This window comes from Lepus europaeus, chromosome 19, assembly GCF_033115175.1.
Source record: "Lepus europaeus isolate LE1 chromosome 19, mLepTim1.pri, whole genome shotgun sequence".
NCBI lineage: Eukaryota > Metazoa > Chordata > Mammalia > Lagomorpha > Leporidae > Lepus > Lepus europaeus.
This window is the reverse complement of record NC_084845.1, coordinates 14,831,252-14,858,348: the sequence shown is the minus strand read 5'-3', so window position 1 is coordinate 14,858,348 and position 27,097 is coordinate 14,831,252. Positions and strand designations below refer to the sequence as shown.

General features: G+C 45.9%; 1 protein-coding gene across 6 annotated transcripts; it reads right to left on the bottom strand.

Annotated features, from left to right (window-relative positions):
* Positions 1-1,280: 1,280 nt before the first annotated feature.
* On the bottom strand, positions 1,281-27,054 carry LOC133747826 (zinc finger protein 565-like). Of its 6 annotated transcripts, none has more exons than XM_062176227.1 (6): positions 25,521-26,616; positions 21,129-21,152; positions 17,574-17,626; positions 13,000-13,126; positions 12,207-12,302; positions 1,281-3,360 (listed from the first exon to the last, which is right to left on the bottom strand). In XM_062176227.1, exons 3-6 carry the CDS (start codon positions 17,580-17,582, stop codon positions 2,090-2,092), a joined length of 1,503 nt encoding a protein of 500 aa, XP_062032211.1. In that variant the 5' UTR covers positions 17,583-17,626; positions 21,129-21,152; positions 25,521-26,616; the 3' UTR covers positions 1,281-2,089. The 6 variants fall into 6 exon arrangements, with proteins under 6 accessions (XP_062032211.1, XP_062032210.1, XP_062032212.1 ...); XM_062176231.1 differs by lacking the exons at positions 21,129-21,152; positions 25,521-26,616 and adding an exon at positions 26,693-27,054 and having other exon boundaries at positions 1,282-1,695; positions 2,085-3,360; XM_062176226.1 differs by lacking the exons at positions 21,129-21,152; positions 25,521-26,616 and adding an exon at positions 26,693-27,054.
* Positions 27,055-27,097: the final 43 nt, after the last annotated feature.

Below are 27,097 nucleotides of genomic sequence, written 5' to 3'. Positions count from 1 at the left end.
TTTTTGCAGTTTCAGTTTTATGGCTTTACTTTTAAGCTTTTAACCCTTCAACTGGCAAAGCCTAGGTATTGGAGATCCACGTTGGGAGAACACAGCCCCTACCGTTCCACACAGGGGTTCCAACAGGAGTACAGCTCTGGCCACGCTGAAGTGGTTTTTTCGTTTTTTTATTTTTTTAATTTTTTTATTTTACAGGCAGAGTGACAGTGAGAGAGACAGAGAGAAAGGTTTTCCTTTGCTTTGGTTCACCCTCCAATGGCCGCTGCGGCCGGCGCACCGTGCTGATCCGAAGGCAGGAGCCCGGTGCTTCTCCTGGTCTCCCACGCGGGTGCAGGGCCCAAGGACTTGGGCCATCCTCCACTGCACTTCCGGGCCACAGCAGAGCGCTGGACTGGAAGAGCGGCAACCGGGACAGAATCCGGTGCCCCGACCGGGACTAGAACCCAGGGTGCCGGTGCCGCAGGCAGAGCATTAGCCTATTGAGCCATGGCGCCAGCAATGAAGTGGTTTTGATACTACTCATTTCTAGCTTATAATTTAGTTTTAGTTTTTCTTTACGTTATATTTAGACATGGTTTTAGATCTCTGAGATTTCTTTCAGTTACTCTCCTGTTAATTTCTGATTTTCTGAATTTCCAACCTTTTGAATGAAAACCTTCTTGTGATTCACTTGGCTTTATTGCTACTGTTTTGAAGAATGAATTTTAAGTGGTTATGAAAGCTTTCTGACTTGAGACATTCAAAATGCCATTCTGTCACATGGGCACTGATACTGACAATAAACTTAATGACAATGGCTTATGATCATCGAGCGCATGTATATATGTGCCGGATATTCTGCTTTCAACGCTTTCTAAAAAATATCTGATTTTGTCCTCAGAGAAACTCAGTTGGGGAGCCGATGTTGTGGTACAGTGGGCTAAGCTGCTGCCTGTAATGCCGGCATCCCATATGAGTGCTGGTTTGAGTTATGGCTGCTCTGCTTCCAATCCAGACCCTTAATCATTATTTTCCTATTGGCCTGGGAAAGCAGCTGAAGATGGCCCAAGCACATAGGCCCTGCCACCCACATGGGAGGCCCATATCGAATTCCTGGCTCCTGGCTTCAGCCTGGCCCAGACCCGACCACTATGGCCATTTGGGGAGTAACCAGCAGATGGGAGATCCCTTTATTTTTCTGTCTCCTTATCTCTCTGCTACTCTACCTTTTATATAAACTAAAATAAAATATTTAAATAGGAAATTCTGTTGGATATGTATAATTACCATCAGTTAAAAATAAGTAAATTGAGGGACAGAAAGGCTGCATAATTTGTACAAGGCTGAACAGTCAGTAATCAGTGGCAATGAGACACTATTCAGTAAACTGTATGTCATGGTGAAAGGCACGCTCACAAAACATTTTAATAGGGTCATTTTCTATTTGGAATCCTCAGAAATTTAACACATTTTGAGTGGCAACAGAAGGCTTTCCTACATTGACATTTTTAGCATATGTTCTCTGATCCTCAGTAAACAGTAAGTAGGCAACAAGAATTCCCATATTTATTGAATTTTCTTCTGGTAGGAGTTCTCTGATGTTCCATAATGCAAGTGACAAATGAAGGCTTTCTGACATTAATTTCATTAAATGATCGAATCTTGAATCAGGTTTAAACTCCACATCAAGGCTTTTCTACGTCTTTAACAGTTGAGGTTTTCTTTTCTTTTTTCTTTCTTTCTTTCTTTTTTCTTTCTTTTTTTTTTTTGACAGGCAGAGTGGACAGTAGAGGGAGACAGAGAGAAAGGTCTTCCTTTTTGCCGTTGGTTCACCCTCCAATGGCCGCCGCGGTAGGTGCGCTGCGGCCGGCGCACTGCGCTGTTCCGATGGCAGGAGCCAGGTGCTTATCCTGGTCTCCCATGGGGTGCAGGGCCCAAGAACTTGGGCCATCCTCCACTGCACTCCCTGGCCACAGCAGAGAGCTGGCCTGGAAGAGGGGCAACCGGGACAGGATCGGTGCCCCGACCGGGACTAGAACCCGGTGTGCCAGCGCCACAAGGTGGAGGATTAGCCTATTGAGCCGCAGCGCCAGCCAACAGTTGAGGTTTTCTAACCAGTATGAATTCTGTAGTGTTCAATGAGCTGTGAGCCAAGGATAAAGGCCTGCCCACATTCTCTGCACTCATAAGGTTTGATACCTGGATGAATTCTCTGATGTTCAGTGAGTTGGGAACTGCGGATAAAGGCCATTCCACACTCCCTGCACTCATAGGGTTTCTCGCAGGTGTGAGCTCGCTGATGGTGAGTCAGCTGTGAGACACGAATAAAGGCCTTCCCACACTCCTTACATTCGTAGGGTTTGTCCCCTGTGTGGATTCGCTGATGCTGAATGAGGTACGAACTCCGACTAAACGCCTTCCCACAGTCCTTGCACTCATAGGGTCTGTCACCAGTGTGAACCCTCTGATGTCGCCTCAGCTGTGCGTGCTGTCGGAAGGCCTTCCCACATTCCTTACATTCGAAAGGTTTCTCCCCAGAGTGAATTCTTTGATGTCGAGTAACTTCTGAGCTGTGAATAAAGCCCTTTCCACACTCCTTACATTCATAGGGCTTCTCCCCAGTATGAATTCGTTGATGGACAGTGAGTTGGGAATGCTGTTTGAAGGCCTTCCCACATTCTTTGCACTGATAGGGTCTGGCACCTGTGTGAATCCTGCGATGAACAGTAAGTTGTGAGCCACGAATAAAAGCCTTCCCACAGTCTTTACATACGTAGGGTTTCTCACCAGTGTGAGTTCTTTGATGCAGAATAAGTTGGGAATGCTGTCTAAAGGTCTTCCCACATTCCTTACATTCATAGGGTTTCATTCCGGTATGTAGTCGCTGGTGTAGAGTGAGTTCCGAAGTGCGTCTGAACGCCTTCCCACAGTGCTTGCAGTCATAAGGTTTCTCACCTGTGTGAATTCTCTGATGCTGAGCGAGGTGCGAGGCTCGGCTAAAGGCCTTCCCACACTCCTCGCACTCGAAGGGCTTTTCCCCAGTATGCGTTTTCTGATGTTGAATAAGGTGTGCGCCCCGGCTAAAGGTTTTCCCACAGTCATTACATCCCATCAGTCTCCCACCAGTCTCACTGCTCTGACGAAGAGTGGGCGATGTATGGTGCTCAGAGGTGGCCAAGCTTTCACGGGTGATCGTCCTCTGCTGGAGACAGCACTCTTGATTCATGTGCTGTCCCTCAAACTGGCCTTTGCATTTCCAGTCATCTTTAAAACTGGCGATTTCGAGATCACAGCACCGAAGGCTTTCCATTATCTCCCAATTGAATGAGTCTATTTCAAAAATACCTCTTTGTGGGAAGGTTTCACACCTGGATGCCAAGTCTGAAAAATAAGAAAAAGTAAATGCAAGCAGTTCTCCTCTTCTATGAGAAATTAAAAAAAAAAATTCTACAGTAAAATAGGGAGATGAAATGAAAACAGTAACTATAAAAAGTAAATAGCTTACATAAGTCTCAAATGTTATATAATTTCTAAGAAGGACATGAAAGCAGAAATATGATAGCAGCTCATCTGGTTCCAGAAAGAAACAGGAAAATAAAATAAATTGAGCCCGGGAGTCGCAATTTTGACATGCATCAGAATCACTAGGAAGCCTGTTAACAAAAAGTATCTGAACATGATCCCAGATGGAATGAACATCTACAACATTAGGCCCAAAGTGTGTGTTTTTATCTATGTATTTTTATGTGAGGTAAAATTAACTAGCAAAAAATTCCTCCACTTAAACCATTTAAAAATGTGTAATTCAGTGGTTTGTAGAAAGTCTCACTATATTTAGTTTGAGAATATTTCATCACTCCAAACAGAAACCCTGTGTCATTAAGCAGTCACCTCCATTTTCTATTCCCTCCAGGCCCAGGCAATCACTAATGGTAGAGAAACACTAATTCCGTCTCTATGAGTTTGCCTGTTCCTGGCATTTCATGTAGCTAAGACTACCTACCTACCTACCTGTCTATCTACCTACCTACCTTCCTTCCAACCAACCTATCTTGACAGGCAAGAGGGGAGGAAGGCTTCTATTTGCTGGTTCACTCTCCAGATGCCCTCAGTAACCAGGCCTGGGCCAGGCCGAAGACTAGAGACCTGGAAATCCATCTGTGTCCCCATGTGGGTGGCAGGGAATCAAGACCTGAGTCATCATTTGCTGCCTCTCAAGATTCATGAGCAAGAAGCTGTATCAGAGGAGTGGCAGCCAGTAGTTAAACTGGCACTCTGATATGAGATCAGGCTTCTCAAACAGCAACTTTAACCCATTGTGTCCCAATACCCTCCCCCTAAATTAAAAATCCTTAATGGTTTTTTTGAGAAATAAACTCACCAAATTTTGCTATAAAATTTTTTTAAGATTTAATTATTTATTTGAGAGGCAGAGTTACAGAGAGAGAAGGAGAGAAAGAGAGATCTTCCATCTGCCGGTTCACCCCCCCAGATGGCTACAACTGCTAGAGCTGGGCTGATCTCCCAGGAAGGTGCAAGTGTCCAAGGACATGGACCATCTTCTGCTGCTTTCCTAGGCACAATAGCAGGGGGCTGGATTGGAAGTGGCACTGGGGACTTGAACCAGCACCCATATGGGATGTTGGTGCTGGAGGTAGAAGCTTAACCCACTATGCCACAGCGCTGAGCTGTGCTATAAAAATTAAGAGTAAGGGGCCAGCACTGTGGTGCAGCAGGTTGGGTTACCACCTGCAATGCTGGCATTCCATTCAGGCACTGGATCAAGTCCTGGTCAACTCCATGTCTGATTCAGCTCCCTGCTAATGTGCCTAGAAAGCAACAGATGACGGCCCAAGTGCTTCAGCCCCTGCCACTCACATGGGAACCTGGAGTTCCAGGTAGTTGGTTTTGTCCCAGCCTGGCACTGTCCACTGTAGTCATTTGGGTAGTGAACCAGTAGATAGCTCTCCCTCCTTCTATCAACTCTGCCTTTCAAAATAAAATTAATCTTTTTTTTTTTTTTTTTTTTAATTTTTGACAGGCAGAGTGGACAGTGAGAGAGAGAGACAGAGAGAAAGGTCTTCCTATTGCCGTTGGTTCACCCTCCAATGGCCGCTGTGGCCGGTGCACCACGCTGATCTGAAGGCAGGAGAAAGGTGCTTCTGCTGGTCTCTCATGTGGTGCAGGGCCCAAGCACTTGGGCCATCTTCCACTGCACTCCCGGGCCATAGCAGAGAGCTGGCCTGGAAGAGGGGCAACTGGGACAGAATCCGGCACCCCAACTGGGACTTGACCCAGTGTGTCGGCGCTGCTAGGCAGAGGATTAGCCTGTTGAGTCATGGCACCGGCCTAAAATTAATCTTAACTAAAAAAAAAAAAAAGTAAAAATAAATGAACATATTAATAGACAGTGGCCGGCAAGGTGGCATGGTGGGTAGGGCTGCTGCCTGCAGTGCTGGCATCCCTTATGGGCACCAGTTTGAATCCCAGCTGCTGCACTTCCAATCCAGCTTTCTGCCATGGCCTGGGAGGGCAGTGGAAGATGGCCTGGGTGCTTGGTCCCCTGCACATGTGTGGGGGATCCAGAGGAAGCTCCTGGCTCCTGACTTTGGATCGGCACATCTCCGGCTGTTGCAGCTAACTGGGGAGTGAACCAGCGGATGGAAGACCTCTCTCTCTCTCTCTGCCTCTCCTCTGTGTAACTCTGACTTTCAAATAAAGAAATAAATCTAAAAAAAAAAAAAGTTCATAGAAAGAAGTTTCACACATTAAAAGATGTTCAACTTGACTCATAACAAAAGAAATGCAAATTAAAGTCACACTAAAAGACTACTTTTTGGCCATGATAAATCTGACAACATCATTTATCAGTGAGACAGCAGGAAACCATTGTACGTGTACACTGGTGCTGCCAAGTGGTGTGAGCATTTTTGAATGAATTTATTGTAATACTCACAGGAGTCTTCTTTCCCCCTTTAAAATGCAGGTGTGGCTTCCCAGATAGAAGGATGGACAGATCCATCCTTAGACTACAGCATAAAGAAACGAAACACTGGTGCCATCAGTAGGCACCAAGTCAAAGTAAAGTCATCTCAATCCAGAAGTTGGAATAAGGAGACAAAACACAACCAAATATTCAGAAATAAGGGAATGAATGAGTGGGGTGGCAGCTTCTACTCCCACAAAGAACTAATTTCCTTGTCCAACCCAGTCATTCTTATTGTTTGCAAAGTTCTGTATTGCCCGTTATCAACCCCTTCCTCTGCTTCCTGTGGATAAAACTGCTTCTAAGAGGCGTCTACACTCACTATCATCTCTGTTTGACGTTCTACTTCCTAAGTCACACCCTAAAGGCTCTTACACCAATACTCCAATGAACCACCCCTACTGAACCCATAAAAACCTTCAGTCTTACAGACAGTAAGGCTCAAGTCAGTACTGACTTAAGTCACAAGGCTGAACAACTCTCAGGTTGCCAGAGCTAACAGGACATCCTAGCAGCCTTTGCGGCTCCCCTCGCTCAGTTCTCAGTGTCTCCCGCTGGCCTGGGAACTCTCATTACTTCACGGACCCCACCTCTTGGTCTCCCTGACTCCATCCTCCTCTTTCGAATATCTCAATACAGGTGTGCCCAGAGCTCAGTCCTTGGTCTCCTTCACTCCTAGGTGACCTCAGTCATCTGCATGGCTTTAACAATTCTTTGCGTTCTGATGACATCCATGTTTCTGGGTCTAGTCTTACTTTCTATCCTGAGGTCCAGACTCACCGCATTGCCTGCTCAACATCCCCACGTGGAGAGCTGACAGGAAGTTACTAAGCAATATGCCAGAAACTGGATTCTTGTGTTATCTCCTCTAGATCCATTCCTCTCCTATTTGACCCCATATCAGTGTGGCTCTACCTTTCACCAGGCGCTCAAGTCCCCAAAACCTAGTGGTCATTTCTTATTACTTTCTTTTTTTTCTTGACAACACATTGTGAAAATTTAAGTATAAACACTAACGGAAGAGAAATATAAAGTAAAACTATAAAACCAGTGGGGGCTGGTATTGTGGTACAGAGGGTTAAGCTGCCATCTGTGACACCAGGATCCCATGCTGGAGCACTGGTCCAAGTCCCAGCTGCTCCACTTGTGATCAGGCTCTCTGCTAATGTGCTTGAGAAAACAGCAGAAGATGGCCCAAGTACTTGGACTCCTGTACCTATGAGATGGAGTTCCAGGTTCCTGGCCTTAGCCTGGCCCAGCCCTGTTGTGGCCCTTTAGGGAACAAAAGAGTGGACGGAAGATCTTTTCCTGTTGCTCTGCCTAAAAAAAGACTCATTTATTTATTTGAAAGGCCGAGTTACGGAGAGGCAGAGGCAGAGGCAGAGAGAGAGAGAGAGAGAGAGAGAGAGAGAGGTCTACCATCTGCTGGTTAACTCCCCAGATGGCCGAAATGGCTGGAGCTGTGCCGATCCAAAGTCAGGAGCCAGGAGCTTCCTCCAGGACTCCCATGGGGGTGCAGGGGCCCAAGGACTTGGGCCATCTTCTACTACTACTTTCCCAGGGCATATCAGAGAGCTGTATCAGAAGGGGAGCAGCCAGGTCTCAAACCAGTGCCCATATGGAATGCCAGCACTGCAGGCTGTGGCTTTACCTGATAGGCTACAGCGCTGGCTGCTAAATAAATCTTTTTTTTTTTTTTTTGACAGGCAGAGTTAGACAGTGAGACAGAGACAGAGACAGAGACAGACACAGACACAGACACAGAGAGAAAGGTCTTCCTTTTCCATTGGTTCACCCCCCAAGTGGCTGCTACGGCCAGTGCATTGCAGCTGGCGCGCTGCGCCAATCCAAAGCCAGGAGCCAGGTGCTTCTCCTGGTCTCCCATGTGGGTGCTGGGCCCAAGGACCTGGGCCATCCTCCACTGCCTTCCCGGGCCACAGCAGAGAGCTGGCTTGGAAGAGGAGCAACTGGGACAGAATCCAGCGCCCCGACCAGGACTAGAACCCGGGGTGCCGGCGCCACAGCAGAGGATTAGCCTAGTGAGCTGTGGCGCCGGCCCAATAAATCTTCTCTGAAAATTTATTTGAAAGGCAGAATTACTCAGAGAGAGAGAGAGAGAGATCTGCAATGCATTTGTTCACTCCTTATGAACTACACTGAATCTGTTCTCTTTGTATTAATTTTACATTAAAATGAAAAAAATAAAGTATTAGGGAAAAAGAATGTATTATAAGTTAATAAATAAGTTAAATACAAATTCAAGAATGTCAATAATAGTAATAATAAAATATAAATTAATTAGACTAGTTAAGAGAGAATTCGAGTTGCATGAAGTATCAAAATCCAGATATATGGGATATATGGTGATAACAAGCAACACACTTAAGACATAAAGGCATAGATGTTTGAAAATAAAAGGATGAGACTTACCTTAGTATAAGACAAAATAGATTTTTAAAAAATGTATTTATTTGAAAGGTGGAGTTACAGAGTCCTAGCTGCTCCACTTCCAATCCAGCTCCCTGCTAAAGTGACCAAGAAAGCAGTGGAAGATAGCACAAGTGTTTGGGCCCCTGCCACCCACGTGGGAGACCCATTTGGAGTTCCAGGCTCATGGCTTCAGCCTGGGCCAGCCACAACTATTGTGGCCATTTGGGGAGTGAGCCAGTGGATGGAAGAGATATCTCTATCACTTTGCCTTCCAAATAAATAAAATAAAATCTTGAAAGCAATTCACATTTGCAAACCATGTACACAACAATTAGAGAGAAAATGTTTTAATTCATTTATTTATTTATTTTTAAATTTTTCACAGGCAGAGTGGACAGTGAGAGAGAGAGACAGAGAGAAAGGTCTTCCTTTGCTGTTGGTTCACTCTCCAATGGCCGCCACGGCCGGCGCACTGCACCGATCGATGGCAGGAACCAGGTGCCTATCCTGGTCTCCCATGGGGTGCAGGGCCCAAGCACTTGGGCCATCCTCCATTGCACTCCCAGGCCACAGCAGAGAGCTGGACTGGAAGAGGGGCAACTGGGACAGAATCCGGCGCCCCGACCGGGACTAGAACCCAGTGTGCCGGCGCCGCAAGGCTGAGGATTAGCCTGTTGAGCCACGGTGCCAGCGGAGAGAAAATGTTTTTAAAATATGAGATTAGGACCAGCATTGTAGCAGGTTAAGCCAAAACTGCAATGCTGGCATCCCACTGGGGTGCTGGTTTGAGTCTGGGCAGCTGCGCTTCCTGACTCAATCCAGCTCCCTGCTAATGCTCCTGGGAGGGTTGCAGATGTTGGCCCAAGTATTTGGATCCCTGCCACCCATACAGAAGACTTGGATTGAGTTCTGGGTTCCAGGCTGCAGCCTGGCCCACCCCTGGCTGTTGTGGCCAATTGGAGAACAAACCAGAAGATGGAAGATCTCTGTCTCTGTTTCTCTCTTTGTTGCTCTACCTTTCAAATTCATTAATTAACTGATATGAAAATAAGCATAATTCCTAAAAAATGTAGACATAGAATTATCATATGATCCAGCAATTACCTTCCAGGTACATACACAAAAGAAGCAAGAACAGTGAAAACAGACACTTGACAGACAGTTGTACATCCACATAGGAATACACACATACACAGTGGATTATTAAGCCAGAAAAAGGAATGCAATTCTGGCACATTCCATAGTACAGATGAACCTTGAAAACACACTTGGTGAGACAAGCCAGGTCCCAAAGCCACATATTAAGACTTATATGAGGTACCCAGGACAGACAAATTCATAGGGAAAGTAGAATAGGTTACTACAGGCTGGAAGAGGGAGAAATGGAGAGCTGTTATTTATTGGGTACAGAATTACTATTTGGGATGATAAATAAATTATTTGAATGGATTATGGTGATGGCTGCACAATGTATTTAATATACTTGGATATACTGTAAGTGTACTTAATAACACTGAATTATATACTTAGAAATAGTTTAAATGATAAATTTTATGCAATGCATATTTTACAAAAATTATATGATAATTTAAAATTTTTTGTTTTCATAACTACAAGAAGTTAGAAAACACACCAACCAAATGTTCTCTGAAAGATAAGAGTACTTCCATGGGCACAACAGCAATAGACTTACTATTCTGATACAGAATTACAGTGGATCATCCCTTATATTAATTTACACATACTCAATGATCTTTGCTCAAAAATAATCCACAGAATATGGTAAATGAAATAATGTCCTCTTACAACTGATGCCCAAGTCCTAACTCCTCTGCATTTCAAATAAAAATAAATAAATAAATAAATAAATAAAGAGAGGGGCCTGGTCTGTGGTGTAATGGGTAAAATGCCGGCATCCCATATGGGTACTGGTACATGTTCCGGCTGCTCTATTTCCTCGATGATCCAGCTCTCTGAAATGGCCTGGGAGAGCAGCGGAACATGGCCCAAGTCCTTGAGCCTCTGCACTCATGCAGGAGACCCAGAAGAAGCTCCTGGATCCCAGCTTTGGATTGGCCCAGCTTTGACTGTTGGGGCCATTAAGGGAGTGAATCAGCAGATGGAAGATCTCTCTCTCTCTGCCTCTGCCTCTCTGTAACTCTGCCTTTCAAATAAATAAATAAATCTTTAAAAAAAAGAGATAATGTTATAGTACCAAATAAAGTATGGTTTAAACTCCCTCCCTACCCTGATGAAAGATATGTAGAGTCTACATAACATGAGGCTTCTACAAAACCTTCATGGAAATGTATATTACAAAAAACTAGGCAAAAACTTCAAAATTTTTTGCATCAAGATAAACTTATATTTTAATATTTGTTAGTTTTTATTTATTTTCATTTATTCTTTCAGAGAGGGAGAGAAAGAAATATTCCATCTGCTGCTTTACTCTCCCAAAAGCCCACAACAGCCACAGCTGGGCTACGCTGAAGCCAGGAGCCTGGAACTCAATCCAGGTCTCCCACACTGGTGGCAGGGACTCAAGAACTTGAGCTGACACCTGCTGCTCCCCCCACCCCCTGAAGTATACATTAGTTGGAACTAGAGCCAGGACTTGAATCCAGGCAGGCTGATATGGAATGCAAACATTCCAAGTGATATTTTAACTTCTAGGTCAAACACTTGCCTCATCTTATCTTTTCATTCTACTCTTCCACAGACTTTTTGAAGTACCCTCATAGAACCACAAGGATCGCAGTTAAACAGAGGCACGTACCCTATTCAAAGATCACTAGTTTTCAGTACATGTGGGGACATTTTTCTAAAGTGGAACAATCTGACTGTCAACAACAACAGGGAAGACAGAAGGCAGTCTTTTTCTTTTAGACTCAAAGGAGAAAACAGCCAACAGAGAATTCCATACCAGTGAAAGTATCCATCAAGAAGTAAGTGGGATAAAAACATTTTCATGTGGCCAAAAATCGAGAGAATTTGTCAACGGCAGATGTCCACAAAGGAAATTTTTTTAACCAAGCCAATTTGAAGGGTGTTCTTCCAATAGAAAGAAAATGATACCAAATGAAAATAGATGTGACAACAGCAGAGAAGTTAGGAGAGGAATAACTGATGGTTAAGTAGCCAAAGGTTCCAATGTTGCCCTGCAAGTCCCAGTTCATTGTACTTGCTAGCACATACTTAGTGACCCGGCATTGTTCTGGGCACTTTCACATAATTAACTCATAGCAGCCTGACAAGTACAGGAGAAAGGCACTGCTTTTATCCCATTTGCAGAGGAGAAAACTGAAGCACCGAGAACTTACGTAATTTTCTCAAACTACATAGTGAGTAAGTGGAAGAGGAAGGAAATGAACTCAGGCAGTCTGAAACTAAGAGTCTGTGCCCTCAACTACACAACCCCACCACTCCAAAGTTGGGAGACTAAATGAATGAGTTGCTGAATCAGAGAAAATGAGTGGCAGTCTTAGGGAAACAAGCTTTTCTAAGGGATGGAGATAGTTGCAGAAGAAAGGACCATATGCACAGGTAAAGTGGTGGCCACTGAGGAAGAGATGGCACCACCTAGTTTTAAGTGGGAGGGAAATGGAAGCAGAGAGGAACGAATGGGGGTAAGGAAAGGTGTGCTCAGACACTAATGCCTGCCAGATCTATGTCCTTCACATCCTCAAATCTCAGGAGGGTCCCAGGCCTTTCCTTCACAGGACGGCCAGGAGGGGAGCTTCTCCACACAACTGCAGTTACCTCTACCACCTGACTCACCCATGACCACCTCCAACAGATCGTCCTCACTCACCTGGGCACCATGGTCCTGTAATATCATTTGCCTTCATCCAGGGCTCTTTCCCCTGCTCCAACAAGGAGATGACATCAGGTTTAGAAATGGAAATCCCTGTTTATAGGAAGAGAAATGGGGCATGATCACACTGTTTTGAAATTCAAGCCCAGTCCTTTGTCACCAAGAAAGTGAAGAAATTACAAGGAGGGAGGTGTGAAGGTTGTCCAAAGGATGTGAAGACAGAGATGCTCAACAAAACCACTGATTTCCAATTCCATAAAGCACAAAGCAATTTCCCTGGGAACGAGAACCGGAATTCAGTCTGAAACTCACAAACTGCTCTAGAAATTCACAACAAAGAAACCAGAAAGTCCAGAAGGCTGGCCTGAATCATGTGGACTAGACAACGAGGGTGGTCATCCTCCACTAACCTTCTCCTTTGCCTGCAATTCATTCTTCAGTGCTCCTGGCCATGTCCCGAGTCCTGCTCTATGCCCAGAGAGCTTACCTGTAAGGACAGTATTATCCACGCCCCATGTTTTCCCATTGGGTTTGGTAGATGGGAAGTATCACAAGGAGTTCAGGCAGAAACCAAGAGCATGTAGGTCCTTTCTCAGCTCTCTCTCCACCTTTGACCCAGGAGTTTTGGAGGGAATTGCATTTGCTGGCCTGGGCCCTTCTCTGTGACCCACCATTTACACCCTGGTTTCCTCTCTTCAGCCGTTCAGGCTAGAGGAAGAAACAGGCTCCCACCAACGTGGTCCCTGGCTCCTTATTTACTGCCTGGCCCTGTGTGACACAATATCCTTACCTAGTGAGACCAAGTTCCCAAAGTTCTCCAAAGTCACGTCTCTGTACAAGTCCCTCTGGGCAGGTTTCAGACACTTCCATTCTTCCTGAGAGAACTCTACGGCCACATCCCTGAATGTCACCAATCCCTGAAACAATAAACCCATGCATGACTAGTGAATTCAAGGACTTTTGTGTTCTTCACTTTTTACTATGAAATGTTTCAAAATGCACAAAAAGACAAAGAAAAGCATAACGACCCCCATGTATCTATCACTCTGCTTCAACAAATAACCACAAGCTCTGCATTTCTGGTTTTCTCTCTTCCATCTTTGATCTCTCATGTATTGAGGCAAATCTCACACAACAAACATCACAGTCCTTCACCTACAATTGCTTCAGTATGTAACAGGTTAGAGACTTTGCTTTCCTAAAGAAAAGTGTAAGAGTCAGAATAGTATCACATTTAATAAAATTAATGATAATTCCCTAATAAACAGATTAAGTTCAAATTATCTCAATCTTCTGAAATGTGATTAAAAATTTGGTTGATTGGAAAGGCAGAGTGACAGAGAGACAGAGTGGGTAAGGGAGAGGGGAGAGAGAGAGAGACAGACAGAGAGACAGACAGACAGAGACAGATCTTCCATCCAAAGTGGTATCAAAAGTGATCTTATTTACGTATTTATTGATGACGCAGAGAGACAAACATAAAGAGAGCACTTTTATGCCAGAATCACTCCCCAAATGCCTACAGCCACAAAGCTGGGGGCGGAACACTTGATTCAGGTCTCCCACATGGGTAAAAGGATCTAACTACTTGGGTCATTGGCAGGAAGCTGCAATGATGAGCTGGAGGCTGGGAATCAAACTAGGGATGCTGATGTATGACTCGAATGTCCTAACCAGTGTTTTAACCACCAAGTCAAATGCCTGCTCCTCAAACGTGATTTTCTTTAAAAATATTTATTCATTTTATTTGAAAGTCAGAGTTATAGAGACAGAGGCAGAGAGCGCTCTTCTGTTTGCTGGTTCACTCCCCTAGATAACCACAATGTCTAGGGCTGGGCTAGGTTGAAGGCAGGAGCCAAGAGCTTCATCTAGGTCTTCCACGGAGGTGGAAGGGGCCCAAACACTTGGATCATCTTCTGTTGGTTTTCCTGGGCCATTAGCAGAGAGATGGACCAGAAGAGGAGCAGCCAGGACACGAACTTGTGCTTGCATGGGATGCCAGTGTTACAAGTGGCAGTTCTACCCACTATGCCACAACACTGGCCCCCAAAAGTGATTGAACACTTGGTTTGGTCAAACCATGATTCAAACAAGACCCACATATTGCATTTAGTTGACTGGTTTCCTAAAGTCTTCAAATCTTTAACAGTTCACACAAACCTGATAAAATTTTATTACCATTTGTTTATGAAAGACATATTTGATCTGGTAGAAATCACCATATTCTAGATTTGGCTGATTGTATCTTCATGGTATAGCTTTATTTTTTCTTATTATTTTTTGGTTTATTTATTTATTTGAGAGGCATAGTTAGAGATGGAGAGGCAGAGAGAGATCTTCCATCTGCTGGTTCTCTCCTCAAATGGCTGCAATGGCCAGGGCTCAGCCACGCTGAAGCCAGCAGCTTTGTCTGGTCTCCCACATGGGTACAGGAGCCTAAACACTTGGGCTATCTTCTGCTTTCTCAAGTACATGAGAGGAAGCTGGATTGGAAGTGGAGCAGCCAGGACTTGAACCGGTGCCCATCTGGGATGTCAGCATTGCAGATGGTGACTTAACCTGCTGAGCCACAACACTGGCCACTAGCTTTACTTCTTCTTCGTCTTCTTTTTTAATTTTTATTATTTATTTATTATTTTTTTTTGACAGGCAGAGTGGACACTGAGAGAGAGACACAAAGACAAAGGTCTTCCTTTTCCGTTGGTTCACCCCCCAATGGCCGCTGCGGCCGGCACACTGCGGCTGGCGCACTGCACTGATCCAAAGTCAGGAGCCAGGTGCTTATCCTGGTCTCCCATGGGGTGCAGGGCCAAAGGATTTGGGCCATCCTCCGCTGCACTCTCTGGCCACAGCAGAGAGCTGGCCTGGAAGTGGGGCAACCAGGACAGAATCTGGCGCCCCAACCGGGACTAGAACCTGGTGTGCCGACACTGCCAGGCGGAGGATTAGACTATTGGGCCGTGGCGCCGGCTTTTTTTTTTTTTTTTTTTAATTTATTTTTATTTATTTATTTGAGAGGCAGAGTTACAGACACAGAGAATGAAAGACAGAGAGAGAGGTCTTCCATTTGCTGGTTCAGCCCCTAAATGGCAGCAATGGCCTGAGCTGACCCAATCCAAAGCCAGGAGCCAGGAGCTTCTTCCAGGTCTCCCATGTGGCTACAGTGGCCCAAACTCTTGGGCCATCCTCCATTGCCTCCCCAGGTCATAAGCAGTGAGCTGGATCAGAGGAGCAGCCGGGACACCAACCAATGCCCCTGTGAGATGCAAGTGCCACAGGCAGAGGCTTAGCCTACTGTGTCACAGTGCTGCCCCCAGCGTTACTTCTATACTTTCTGTAAAATGGTAATGAGGTCTGGAGTCTTCATTTCCATTTTCAGGGCTAAGAGGGCATGGACATGTCAGAAAGTTTTCTAACTAAAGTTTCCAATCACAGCCCTTGTCTAAAAGGCCTCACAAAACAGGAGACATTAGCATGTATTGAGACCAGGACCAACCACTACAGCTCCCACCATGTCTACACAGAAAAGACAGGAGAGGGGGCTTCTGTTGCAAACATTCTAATGTCGAATACTAACAGCAAACACCCTCGTTCACCCTTGTTATATGTTCCTTTTTTTTTTTCTTTTACTTATTTGACAGGTAGAGTTAGACAATGAGAGAGAGAGACAGAAAGAAAGGTCTTCCTTCCGTTGGTTCACCCCCCAAGTGGCCGCTATGGCCAGCACTACACTGATCCAAAGCCAGGAGCCAGGTGCTTCCTCCTGGTCTCCCACGTGGGTGCAGGGGCCCAAGGACCTGGGCCATCCTCCACTGCCCTCCCAGGCCACAGCAGAGAGCTGGACTGGAAGAGGAGTAACCGGGACTAGAACCCGGTGCTCATATGGGACGCTGGCGCTGCAGGCAGAGGATTAACCAAGTGAGCCATGGCACTGGCCCACCCTTAGTATATGTTAAACACATTTCTAATTCTCAAGAAGGTAAGGGAAACAAAATCCCAGAGCTGACAGAACACACAGACACACACATACACACATGCACACACACACTCCTCAACCCAGAGAGGTAAGTAAATATGTTAGCTGGGGCCAATCTGAAGCGAAATGCTTTGGGCATCAACTTTGGTATGGGACCTAGAACATAGCAGGGTATGAACCCATGAAACGTTGGGATCCTAGAAGAGAATGGGTGAAATGGTCAGCCAATGAGAACCCTGCAGGGAAAGAAGAATGACAAGGAACCTCCTGCAGCTTGAGAGGGAAGAAAAGGCGTGATCATGAATGATCCTTACTACTATCAACTTCCATTGCCTATCTCTAACTGAAGGCCAACACTCAAGGAAGTCTGAAATTAAAAAAATCTCATCATTCACTTGGTTGGAGAAAACTCCAGGTGAAAAATTAAAGTGTGCTGAGTTTGAAAAACGTCCAACATGCAAAACCTCTCTGAAGGAGAGCATCATTTAGCCAGTTCCCTAAGGACTGCCAGAAAATAAACGACGTCATCGAGATAATTCAGTGGAGGAAAGAGCAGTCTCTTCAAACAAACAGGGTTAGGACAACTAAAGGAACGGCCACCTACAAAAAAAGGAAGTTGGATTCCTAGCTCCCACCACGTGCAAAACCAACTCAAAGTGATCTCAGACCTAGGTGTGAAAGCTAAATCAATAAAACTCCTAGAAAAAAACATAGGAGTCTTTCTTCATGACCTTGAGTCAGGCACTGGTTTCCTAGGTCAAAAAGATAAATGAACTTTATAAAATAAAAACTTTTGTGCCACAAATGATTCCACTAAGAAAGTGAAAAATCCCACCACCAGAATGGGAAAATATCTTCAAATCATATACCTGATGAGGGATTTGCTCCAGAATACCGGAAGCACTCTTGACATTTAACACTTGGGATTTTTTTTTGTGTGTGTGGTGATAAAATTGTTCTAAAATTGGGGCCAGCACTGTGGCGTAGAGGGTAAAGCCACCGCCTACAGAGCCAGTATTCCCTATGGGTGCCAGTTTGAATCTTGGCTGCTCTACTTCTAATCCAGCTCCCTGGATTAGATGGCCAGGGAAAGCAGTAGAGGATGGCCCAAGGACTTGAGCTCTTGCACTCGTGTGGGAGATGCAGAAGAAGCTCCTGGCTCCTGGCTTTGGACTATGGCAGCCACTTAGGAAGTGAACCAGCAGATGGAAGACCTTTCTCTGTCTCTCCTTCTGTCTGTAGCTATGCCTCTCAAATAAATAAATCTTCAAGAAACAGTTCTAAAACGGCTTGTGCAGAACAGGAAGTTTCAGGGTAAAGAACAGAAACGTTGATACGATGTGGAGGGAAGAAAGATTATTCCAAGGATACAATACATGTCAACGTACCTGGGCCATGGCCTTCAGATCTACCTGATGGGCTCTGATTTCTCTGGATTCTTCTAGACAAATGCAGAGCAAAAAGCAGATTAGGGGAGACTGGGGTGAAACTCGGATGAACAGAGAACTCCCACATGGATGAGCATAAAACAAGTGTACTTCTGCTGACCCTGCTTTGCTTCCCTGCCCTCCCCTGCCCCACCATACACTGATATTGAACACTACAGAGTTAACGGAGGATGTTACCAGAAATTAGAAAATGAAGGCATCTAACAGAAACAATTATGAGGGCAAGGACCAATGGGTCTCATCTTCACTCTCACCAGCACGGGGTCCACAGTGTCTGGAGAACACATGTGACCAACACACACGGGCTAACCACATAAAAGTTAGACTTTCACCCGCTAATGAAATAGAAGGCAGCTGAAGAATTTTAAGAAGGAAGTGATGAGATCAATAAAACTGGTGCCAACACTGAGAGATCCTTGTACTTTTCAAAGCCAACAGAGAGGGCCTGACCCAGAACAGCAGCAGGAGACATGAGGAGGAGGGGGATGAACTCAAGGTGGAGATTAGAGGTAAAACCAACAGGTTCTGGCATCTGATCAGATATGCAGGCAGAGAAAGAGAAGTCAGGGAACTCTTTTGTATTTACTCAGCTCCTACCTCAACTGGCACAGTTCTAGGGATCAGCAACAAAATAAATACAATAAATCAACTCCCTGACCTAGCGGATCTCACATTCTAATTTATTTTTATTTTATTATTTTTTTTTGGACAGGCAGAGTTAGAGAGTGAGAGAGAGAGAGACACAGAGAAAGGTCTTCCTTCTGTTGGTTCACCCCCCAAATGGCTGCTACAGCCGGCGCACTGTGCCGATCTGAAGCCAGGAGCCAGGTGCTTCTTCCTGGTCTCCCATGCGGGTGCAGGGCCCAAGCACTTGGGCCATCTTCTACTGCTTTCCCAGGCCATAGCAGAGAGCTGGATTAGAAGTGGAGCAGCCAGGTCTCGAACCACTACGCCACAGCGTCGGCCCCAAAAAGCATTTCAAATAAGAAATTATGTTTAGCCTTCTTTCAGTATATTTATTGACATATGAAAAAATAACATGTGAAAGAACTTCCAAAAATGAAATTAAGAAATGTTTATTTTCTAAGTCCTGCAGATGGAAGATCTCCCTCCGTCTCTCCTTTTCTCTCTCTGTAACTGCGCCTTTCTAGAAAAAAGTTTTTTTGTTAAGATTTATTTATTTATTTGAAAGTCAGAAAATACAGAGAGGGAGAGACAGGGCAGGAGGATAAGAGAGTTCCCAAATGGCTGCAATGGGCAGGACTGGGCCAGGCTGAAGCCAGGAGCCAGTAGCTTCTGGCTCTCCTACATGGGTGCAGGGGCTCAAGCACTTGGGCCATCTTCCTTTGTTTTCCCAGCCACATTAGCAGGAAGCTAGGTCAGAAGTGGAGCAGCCAGAACTTGAACCAGTGCGGATGTGGGATGTGGTATAGCAGACGGGTGCTTAACCCGCTGCACCATAGCACTGCCTTCCCCTGCATCTTCAATCCCCCCCCCCCCCCACTCCAGGCAGAGAGAGAATGAGAGAGCTTACATCCTCTGGTCCAGTTCCCAAATGCCTATAAAGGTTGGGCCTGGGCCAAGTCAAAGCCGGGAATCAGAAACTCAACCCTGGTTTCCCATGTGGGTGGCCAGGACCCAAGACTTGAGCCACTGCCTGCTGTCTCCCAGGCTGTGCATTAGCAGAAAGCTATCATTGGAAGCGGAGGTGGAACTGAACAAAGGAAGTCCATTGTGAGCTGTGGGTATTCCTACTGGCATCTTAACCACAGAGGGCAATTTCCTGCCCTGAAATTGATCTTGACTCAGCAAAAACCAGCTCCTTTAGAACTCCAGCGTTAACACTTTCTAGACACTGGCTTTGTGTGCACAGAGGGTTAAGCTCCTGCCTGTTACACAAGTGTTCCCTCTCTGAGGGCTGCTTTGAGCCCAGATTGCTCTGCTTCTGACCCAGCTCCCTGCTAATGCACCTGGGAAAGCAGCGGATGATGGCATTAACTGTTGAGATGCCTGCCATCTACGTGGGAGGCCTGGATGGAGTCGTGGGCTCCTAGATTGGGCCTGGACCAGCCCCAGCCAACACAGCCCTCTGGGGAGTGAACCTTGGATGGAGATCTTTCTCTCTGTCTGTCACTCTGCCTTTCAAATTAATAAAACTTAAAAAAAAATGGGGAAGGGATTGAGTAGACATTTTCCCAGAAATGATATACAAATAACCATGTGAAAGCAATAACCATGTGAAAGGATGCTCAGAATTACTAATCATTAGAAAAGTGTATTTACCAAAAAAAAAAAAAAAGAAACAAAAACGCAGGGCCAGTGTCGTGCCGTCTGCAATGCTGGCATCTTGTATGTGCTGGTTCAAGTATCAGCTGCTTCACTTCCAATCCAGCTCCCTGCTAATGCACCTGGGAAAGCAGCAGAAGATGGCCCAAGTGCTTGGGCCCCTGCACCCATGTAGGAGATCTGGAAGGAGTTCCTGGCTCTTGGCTTCAGCTTGGCCCAGCCCTGGGCCATTACAATCATTTGGGCGGTGAACCAATGGATGGAAGATCTCTTTCTGTATCTCTCTCTTTTTTTTTTCTTTTAATTTTTTTTTTTTTAATTTGACAGAGTTAGGCAGTGAGAGAGAGAGACAGAGAGAAAGGTCTTCCTTCCATTGGTTCACTCCCCAAATGGCCGCTACGGCTGGGAACTACACCGATCTGAAGCCAGGAGCCAGGTGCTTCCTCCTGGTCTCTCATGCGGGTGCAGGGCCCAAGCACTTGGGCCATCCTCCACTGCCCTCCGCCACACCAGAGAGCTGGACTGGAAGAGGAGCAACCAGGACTAGAACCTGGTGCCCATATGGATGCCGGCGCCGCAGGCGGAGGATTAACCAAGTGAGCCACGGCGCCGGCCCCATCTCTCTGTATCTCTCTATTTCTCCCTCTCTCTCTTTGTAACTCTGCCTTTCGAATTAATAAAAAATAAAAATTTTTAAAAAGCTCTAAAAAATGCACCATCTTACAAAGAAATAAACAACAAGAAAATAACAAGTGCTGATGAGGATGTGGAGAAATTGGAATCTTTGTGTATTGCTAGTGAGAACAGCACAGTTGCTATGGAAAATGGTATGATAATTCTTCAGGAAATCAAACATAAGAATTTCCATGGCAATTTGATTTTGGTATATACACCCAGGAGACGTGTAAGCAGGGAGTGGAATAGGTTAGTCATTTGTAGTCTCTTGGTCACAGCAGCAGTATTCACAATAGTCCAAAAGGTAGAAGCAATCCAAGTGCCCACAGATGAATGAATAAACAGAATGTGGTCCATATGTGCAAAGAAGTACTATGTAGCCCAACATGTAGTACTATGTGCTACAATGTGGACGCATGCTAAGACAAATACTGTATGATTCCATTTATATGAGATCCCAAAGGAGTCAAATTCATAAAGATAGAAATAATGGTGATTGTAAGGAACTGGAAAGAGGGAGAAATGGGGAGTTACCTTTTAACTGGTGCAGACTTCAGTCTGAAAAGATGAAAAACAATGTGGAGATGGATGTTGGTGACGGTTGTAAAACGATGTGAAAAATGTACTTAATGCCATTAAAAGGCACAATTAAAATGATTAAAATGGTAACTTTTAGTTTATATAATACAATTTTTTGAATTAACAAAGGTGCTGAATAGACATTTCACCAAAGAAGACATATAAATAGCTAACAAGCACATGAAAAGATATTCAACATTACTAACATTAGGGAAGTGTCACTTGACACCTCAGAGGATGACTATTACCAAAAAACCAAAACAAGTGTTGGCATAGAAGGAAAAATTAGAACTCAAAATTTTTTAAAAATATATTTATCACATTTATTTGGCAGGCAGAATTAGAGAGAGAGAGAGAGAGAGAGAGGGAGATAGAGCAAGAGAAATCACTCCCCAAATGACTACAATAGCCAGCAGTGGGCCAGGCTGAAGCCAAGAGCCGGGAACTTTATCCAAGCCTCCCACATTTATTGAGTTATTTATTAGAATATTACTGTTAGATGGGGGCTGGCACTGTGATGTAGCTGGTAAAAGCCACTGCCTGCGGTGTTGACATCCCATATGGGCACTGGTTTGAGTCCTAGCTGCTCCATTTCCAATCCAGCTCCCTGCTATGGCCTGGGAAAGTAGTAGAATATGGCCCAAGTGCTTGCCCCCCTGCACCCACGTGGGAGATTCAGAAGAAGCTCCTGGCTCCTTGCTTCAGATCAGCACAACTCAGGCTGTTGCAGCCATATGTAAAATAAAGAAAAAGAATATTACTGTTAGAAAGAGATTTTCCTTCTTGTTTACTTATTTAAATATTAACTGGAATTTTTTATCCTTTAAACTGTAATCTAGTACTATCATTATTTTGTTGCTCAAATTGTCACAGATGTGGCTGTGGAAACCCCTGTGACTCCTTTTCAGTGTGTCATGCCTCCCCCCACACCTTTTTTTTTTTTTTTTTTTTTGGTAGTACTTCCTTATTTTCTGGCACCATGAAATTTCCAGGCTATTTCTGTACTCTCCTTGCCACTGTCCAGGAATCAACAGGTTTCCCAGGGTACATGGATTCCTTTTATTAGAAAATGCTATTTTGAAATCCAGCTTAGATATATACATTACTTCTGAGATGTCTTTGCTTCTTAGGCTCCCTCAGCTACGAACTCTATACACACAAACCCATCTGTATTTGTCTGTGTGCATATACAAATAATCCCTGAGTTTGTATGGTAGCAGTTTCACTTCAACACCACAGGGTTTATTTTAACCTCTACTTCCTTTGTGGTAACTCCTTTCTCTAAAGTGAAAAACCTGGCTTCTCATTAACTATGACACTTACTTGCACAATCCTAAGTCAATAATTACGATACTTATTTGCACAATCCTATGTCAAAAGTGGTTTAAGAGTTACTGCAGGGGCTGGCATTGTGGTATAGTGGTAAAACCTCCACCTCCAGCGCCAGCATCCCACATGGGTACTGGTTGGAGTCCAGGCTACTCCACTTCCAATCCAGTTCCCTGCTAATGGGCCTGGGAAAGCAGCAGAGAATGACACAAGTGCTTGGGCCCCTGCAGCCAAGTGGGAGACCCAGAAATGCTATGTTCCTGGCTTCGGACCCACCCAGCTCCAGCCATTGCAGCCATTTGGGGAGTGAACCAGGCTCTCTCTTTGTCTCTCCCTCTAAGTCTGTCTTTCAAATAAAATAAATCTTTAAAGAAAAAAAAATTACTTCACACCCTACTCAATTCTTTTTTTTTTTGGACAGGCAGAGTTAGACAGTGAGAGAGAGAGAGAGAGAAAGAAAGGTCTTCCTTCTGTTGGTTCACCCCCTAAATGGCCACTGTGGCCGGTGCTGCGCTGATTTGAAGCCAGGAGCCGGGTGCTTCCTCCTGATCTCCCATGGGGTGCAGGGCCCAAGGACATGGGCCATCCTCCACTGCCTTCCCGGGCCATAGCAGAGAGCTGGCCTGGAAGAGGAGCAACCGGGACAGAACCAGCGCCCCAACCGGGACTAGAACCCGGTGTGCCAGCGCCACAGGCGGAGGATTAGCCTAGTGAGCCGCAGCACCGGCCTCTTTTTGTCTTTAGTCTTACAATGTATAGCTTTCTGAAATTCAGACAGAGTGGTCTTCCATCACTGGTTCACTCCCCAAATGCCTGCAATGTCTGGAACTGGGCCTATCTGAAGCCAGGAGCCAGGTTTCTAAAATTACTTTTCCTATAGCCTTTTGTATCAAGATATTTGTTAAAATTCATGGAAAATGGAATTAAAAGACAAGTTTGAGGGTGAGTGGTTAGCAGTTAGATGTCACTGGGGTCACTCTCATTCCATGTTTCACAGTGTGTGGGTTTGAGCCCTGGCTCCACTTCCAATTCCAGCATCCTGGTAATGTCACCCTGTGAGGCAGCAGGAGATGGCTCACGTGCCTGGATCCCTGCCAGCCACTGAGAGCCCTGGATTGAGTTCCTAGTTCCCAGCTTTGGCTTGGCCCAGCCCTGGCTGTTGCTGACATTTGGGGAGTGAACCAACAGATGGGAGGTAAGATTCTCTCTCTCTCTCTCTCACTCTGTGTGTGTGTGTGTGTGTGCCTTTCAAATAAATAAATAAAATTTAAAATTTAAAGAAATGAGTCTTGGGGATTGTGCTTTTAGTCTAGCAGTTCAGATACCTGTGTTAAGACACATGTATCTCATATTGGAGTAGCTGGGTTCTGGGAGGTGGTGGTGATGGCTCAAGTAATTGAATCCCTGCCATCTATATGGGAAATCTGGATAGAGCACCAGGCTCCCAGCTTCAGCTGAACTCAGTCCCCGTTGTTGTAGGCATCTGAAGCTAGGAATTCTGTCTCTTTTCTGTCTCTGTGTCTGTCTGTCCCTCTTTCTCTGCCTATCAAAAAATTTTTTTGAAAACACAAGTCTGGGCTCCCCTCACATTTTTGTTGATTTCAATTATTTTTTAGTAAGTGAAACAATAACATGGCTCTAAGTCAGAATTGGACAAAAACAGCTATTCAGTCACTCCTCCATTGTTTGTTCTCTCCCAATTCCATTCTTCCATTCTTTCTACCCTATTCCCATTCCTTCCCTGTAGTAACCAATCTTGTTAATCTGTGAATGTTTTATGGTTAAACACACATAAAATGTACCCCTGTTGTAATCATTTTTTAGTGCAGAGGATTAAGTACATTCACATCACCACTATCCATTTCCAGAAACTTTTTTTTTTTTTTTTTTTTGGACAGGCAGAGTAGATAGCAAGAGAGAGAGTCAGAGAGCAAGGTCTTCCTTTTTCTGTTGGTTCACTCCCCAGTGGCTGCTGCGGCCGGTGCACTGCACTGATCCGAAGCCAGGAGCCAGGTGCTTCTCCTGGTCTCCCATGGGGTGCAGGGCCCAAGCACTTGGGCCATCCTCCACTGCACTCCCAGGCCATAGCAGAGAGCTGGACTGGAAGAGGGGCAACCGGGACAGAATCCGCTGCTCTGACGGGGACTAGAACCCAGGGTGCAGGCGCCGCAGGCGGAGGATTAGCTAAGTGAGCCATGGCACCGAACCATTTCCAGAAACTTTTTACCTTTAACTTTTTTCTTTTCTTCCCTTTTCTTTTGCATTTGAGAGGCAGAGAGAGAGACAGAGTGAGCTTCCAACCACTGCTTTCCTACCCACATGCCTGCAAAGTTCCCAGGCCAGAAGTCAAGAACTCAGTTCAGGTCGCCTACATGGCTGGCAGGAATCCAAGCACTCGAGCCATCGCCCTTGCTTCCTAGGGTGTTCAACAGCAGGAAGCTGGAATCAGAGGTGAAGCCAGGCATTGAACCCAGACACTACGACATAGTACACAGATGTCTTATCTGGCATCTTCACCACTAGGCCAAATGCCACCCTCCCCAATATCTTTAACTTTTTGAAGAATCCACAAACTGTTTCCCCTACCAGCTGCACCATCTTATATTCCCACTATCAATGCACAAGAGTTCTAATTGCAGGGCTGGTGCTGTGGCACAGTGGGTTAAGCCATTGCCTGCAGCACCAGCATCCCATATGGGCGCTGGTTCGAGTCCCAGCTGCTTCACCGCTGATCTAGCTCACTGCTAATATGCCTGGAAAATAGTGGAGGATGGTCTAAATCATTGGGCCAGTGCACCCACATGGGAGACCCGGAAGAAGCTCTTGGCTTCAGATCTGCCCAGCTCTAGTCTTTATGGCCATTTGGGGAGTGAACCAGCAGATGGAAGATTTCTCTCTCCTTCTCTCTCTGTATTCTGCCTTTCAAATAAATAATTTTAAAAAGAGTATATGGGTATTCTATTTGTATAACATTTTGAAGTCTAAAATTAATTCAAAATGAAAACAATGTTAACAAACCTTGGGTGCACAGGGAGCAGAAAGGGTGTGAGCCACTCAGGCCATCTCCAGGGCACTCAGGCAATTACTGGTACGGCAAATACTGGAAACTAGGTCACTCTGGCAGGTGGTGAGTAGGGAGTAGCTCTGTTACAAAGAGTTTCAGAAAGAAGAAAAAAATGCCCTCAAAAACAAGCAAGTTTCCAAGAAAGGAATAAAACCTGATGTGTCTGGAATTTAGGTTAGAAGGACAATAGCAATTCTTTCCTTCTTTTAACATTGTTCTCGACAAAGGGTTAAGAGAAAAAAGTCCTGAGTGACCAGGACAGTTTTGAAAAGTCATCCCCTGGACCAGCATTGTGGCCGAGCTGCCGCCTGTGACACTGCCATCCCTTATGGGCGCTGGCCCGTGTCCTGGTTGCTCCACGTCTGATCCAGCTCCCTGCTAATGTGCCTGAAAAACCAGTGGCAGATGGCCTAAGTGCTTGGGCCCTGCACCCACATGGAAGACTGGGATGGAGTTCCAGACTCCTGGTTTCAGAAGGGCCCAGCTCCAGCTGTTGTGGCCATCTTGGGCAGTGAAGCAGCAGATGGAAAACCTGTTAACTCTGCCTCTCAAATAAATAAATAAATAAATGAAAGGAAAGAAAAGTCATGCCCCTACTCTATGACACAGAGGAGGGAGATGAAGACGGCGTCACACCATCACAAGCAGATGTCCCTCTGCACACACAGCATCAGTCCCCATGCCCCCCCAACACACTCACCAACATTCACAACAGGCGTACACACGCAGTCTCCAGTCACAGGCACACGGCAACGACACGCAGCGTGGCACAGCCTAGCAGCACACAACCAAAGCCACGCCTCCGCCCTGCAGCCGCGCGGTCCTAGCCGCACACACACCTGCACAAGGACGCTCACAAACCCCAGGAGCAGGCCGTGCCGGCAGGCGCGTGCGGGCGCACACCGCAGCCACAGCATTTTGTCGCCTGCACCCCGCACCCCAATACAAAGTATCCCACACTCTTCCACAACACAACCAGCCAACAGAGCGGCACGCTCGCGGGAACCCACACCCGGCCCCAACGCCGCCGCCAGAAGTGCGCATCCTCCGCCGGCGCCCGCCTGCGCGCACAGACCCGACTCTCCGGACACGCCCCGTCCCCGCCCCGAACTCCCAGACCCCTCACCTTCAGCCTCCCCTGGTCGCGTCCGGGTCCTTGCGGAGCTGGCGATCTCGCCACGACGTCAGAGGAGACGAGACGTCGGCCGCTGTGGGCTCTGGGAAACGTAGTCCACAGGCCGAGCAGCCACGGACAAGATGGCCGTTCTTCTTTTTTTTAACCTCAGAGTCTGGGTTTGGCCCAGAGGCATCAAAGAGGGAAGCCGCCCTGCAAACCTTTCGTTACGCCTGAGATTGAGTGCAGGAAAGGACCACGCACCTCCAAATCCCCTTAGCACAGGAGGAGGCAGCCAAGTTTGCGTGGCGGAGACGCAGAATCGAGCAGCAAAGCCTTACGGGAAATGTAGTCCACGGCAGGAAAAGCGCCCGTGTCAGTAACACAAGGTAACTACGTACCAGCCTGGGCCTGGCC

Bases quoted from the DNA above. Each gene is read 5' to 3' on its own strand.
- LOC133747826 (XM_062176226.1), bottom strand. The intron at 12,303-12,999 runs GTAAGGATATTG...TCCTATAAACAG, and splicing joins TGGGAACTTGGTCTCACTAG to GGATTTCCATTTCTAAACCT. The intron at 3,361-12,206 runs GTGAGTGAGGAC...CTTATTTTTCAG, and splicing joins TACAGGACCATGGTGCCCAG to ACTTGGCATCCAGGTGTGAA.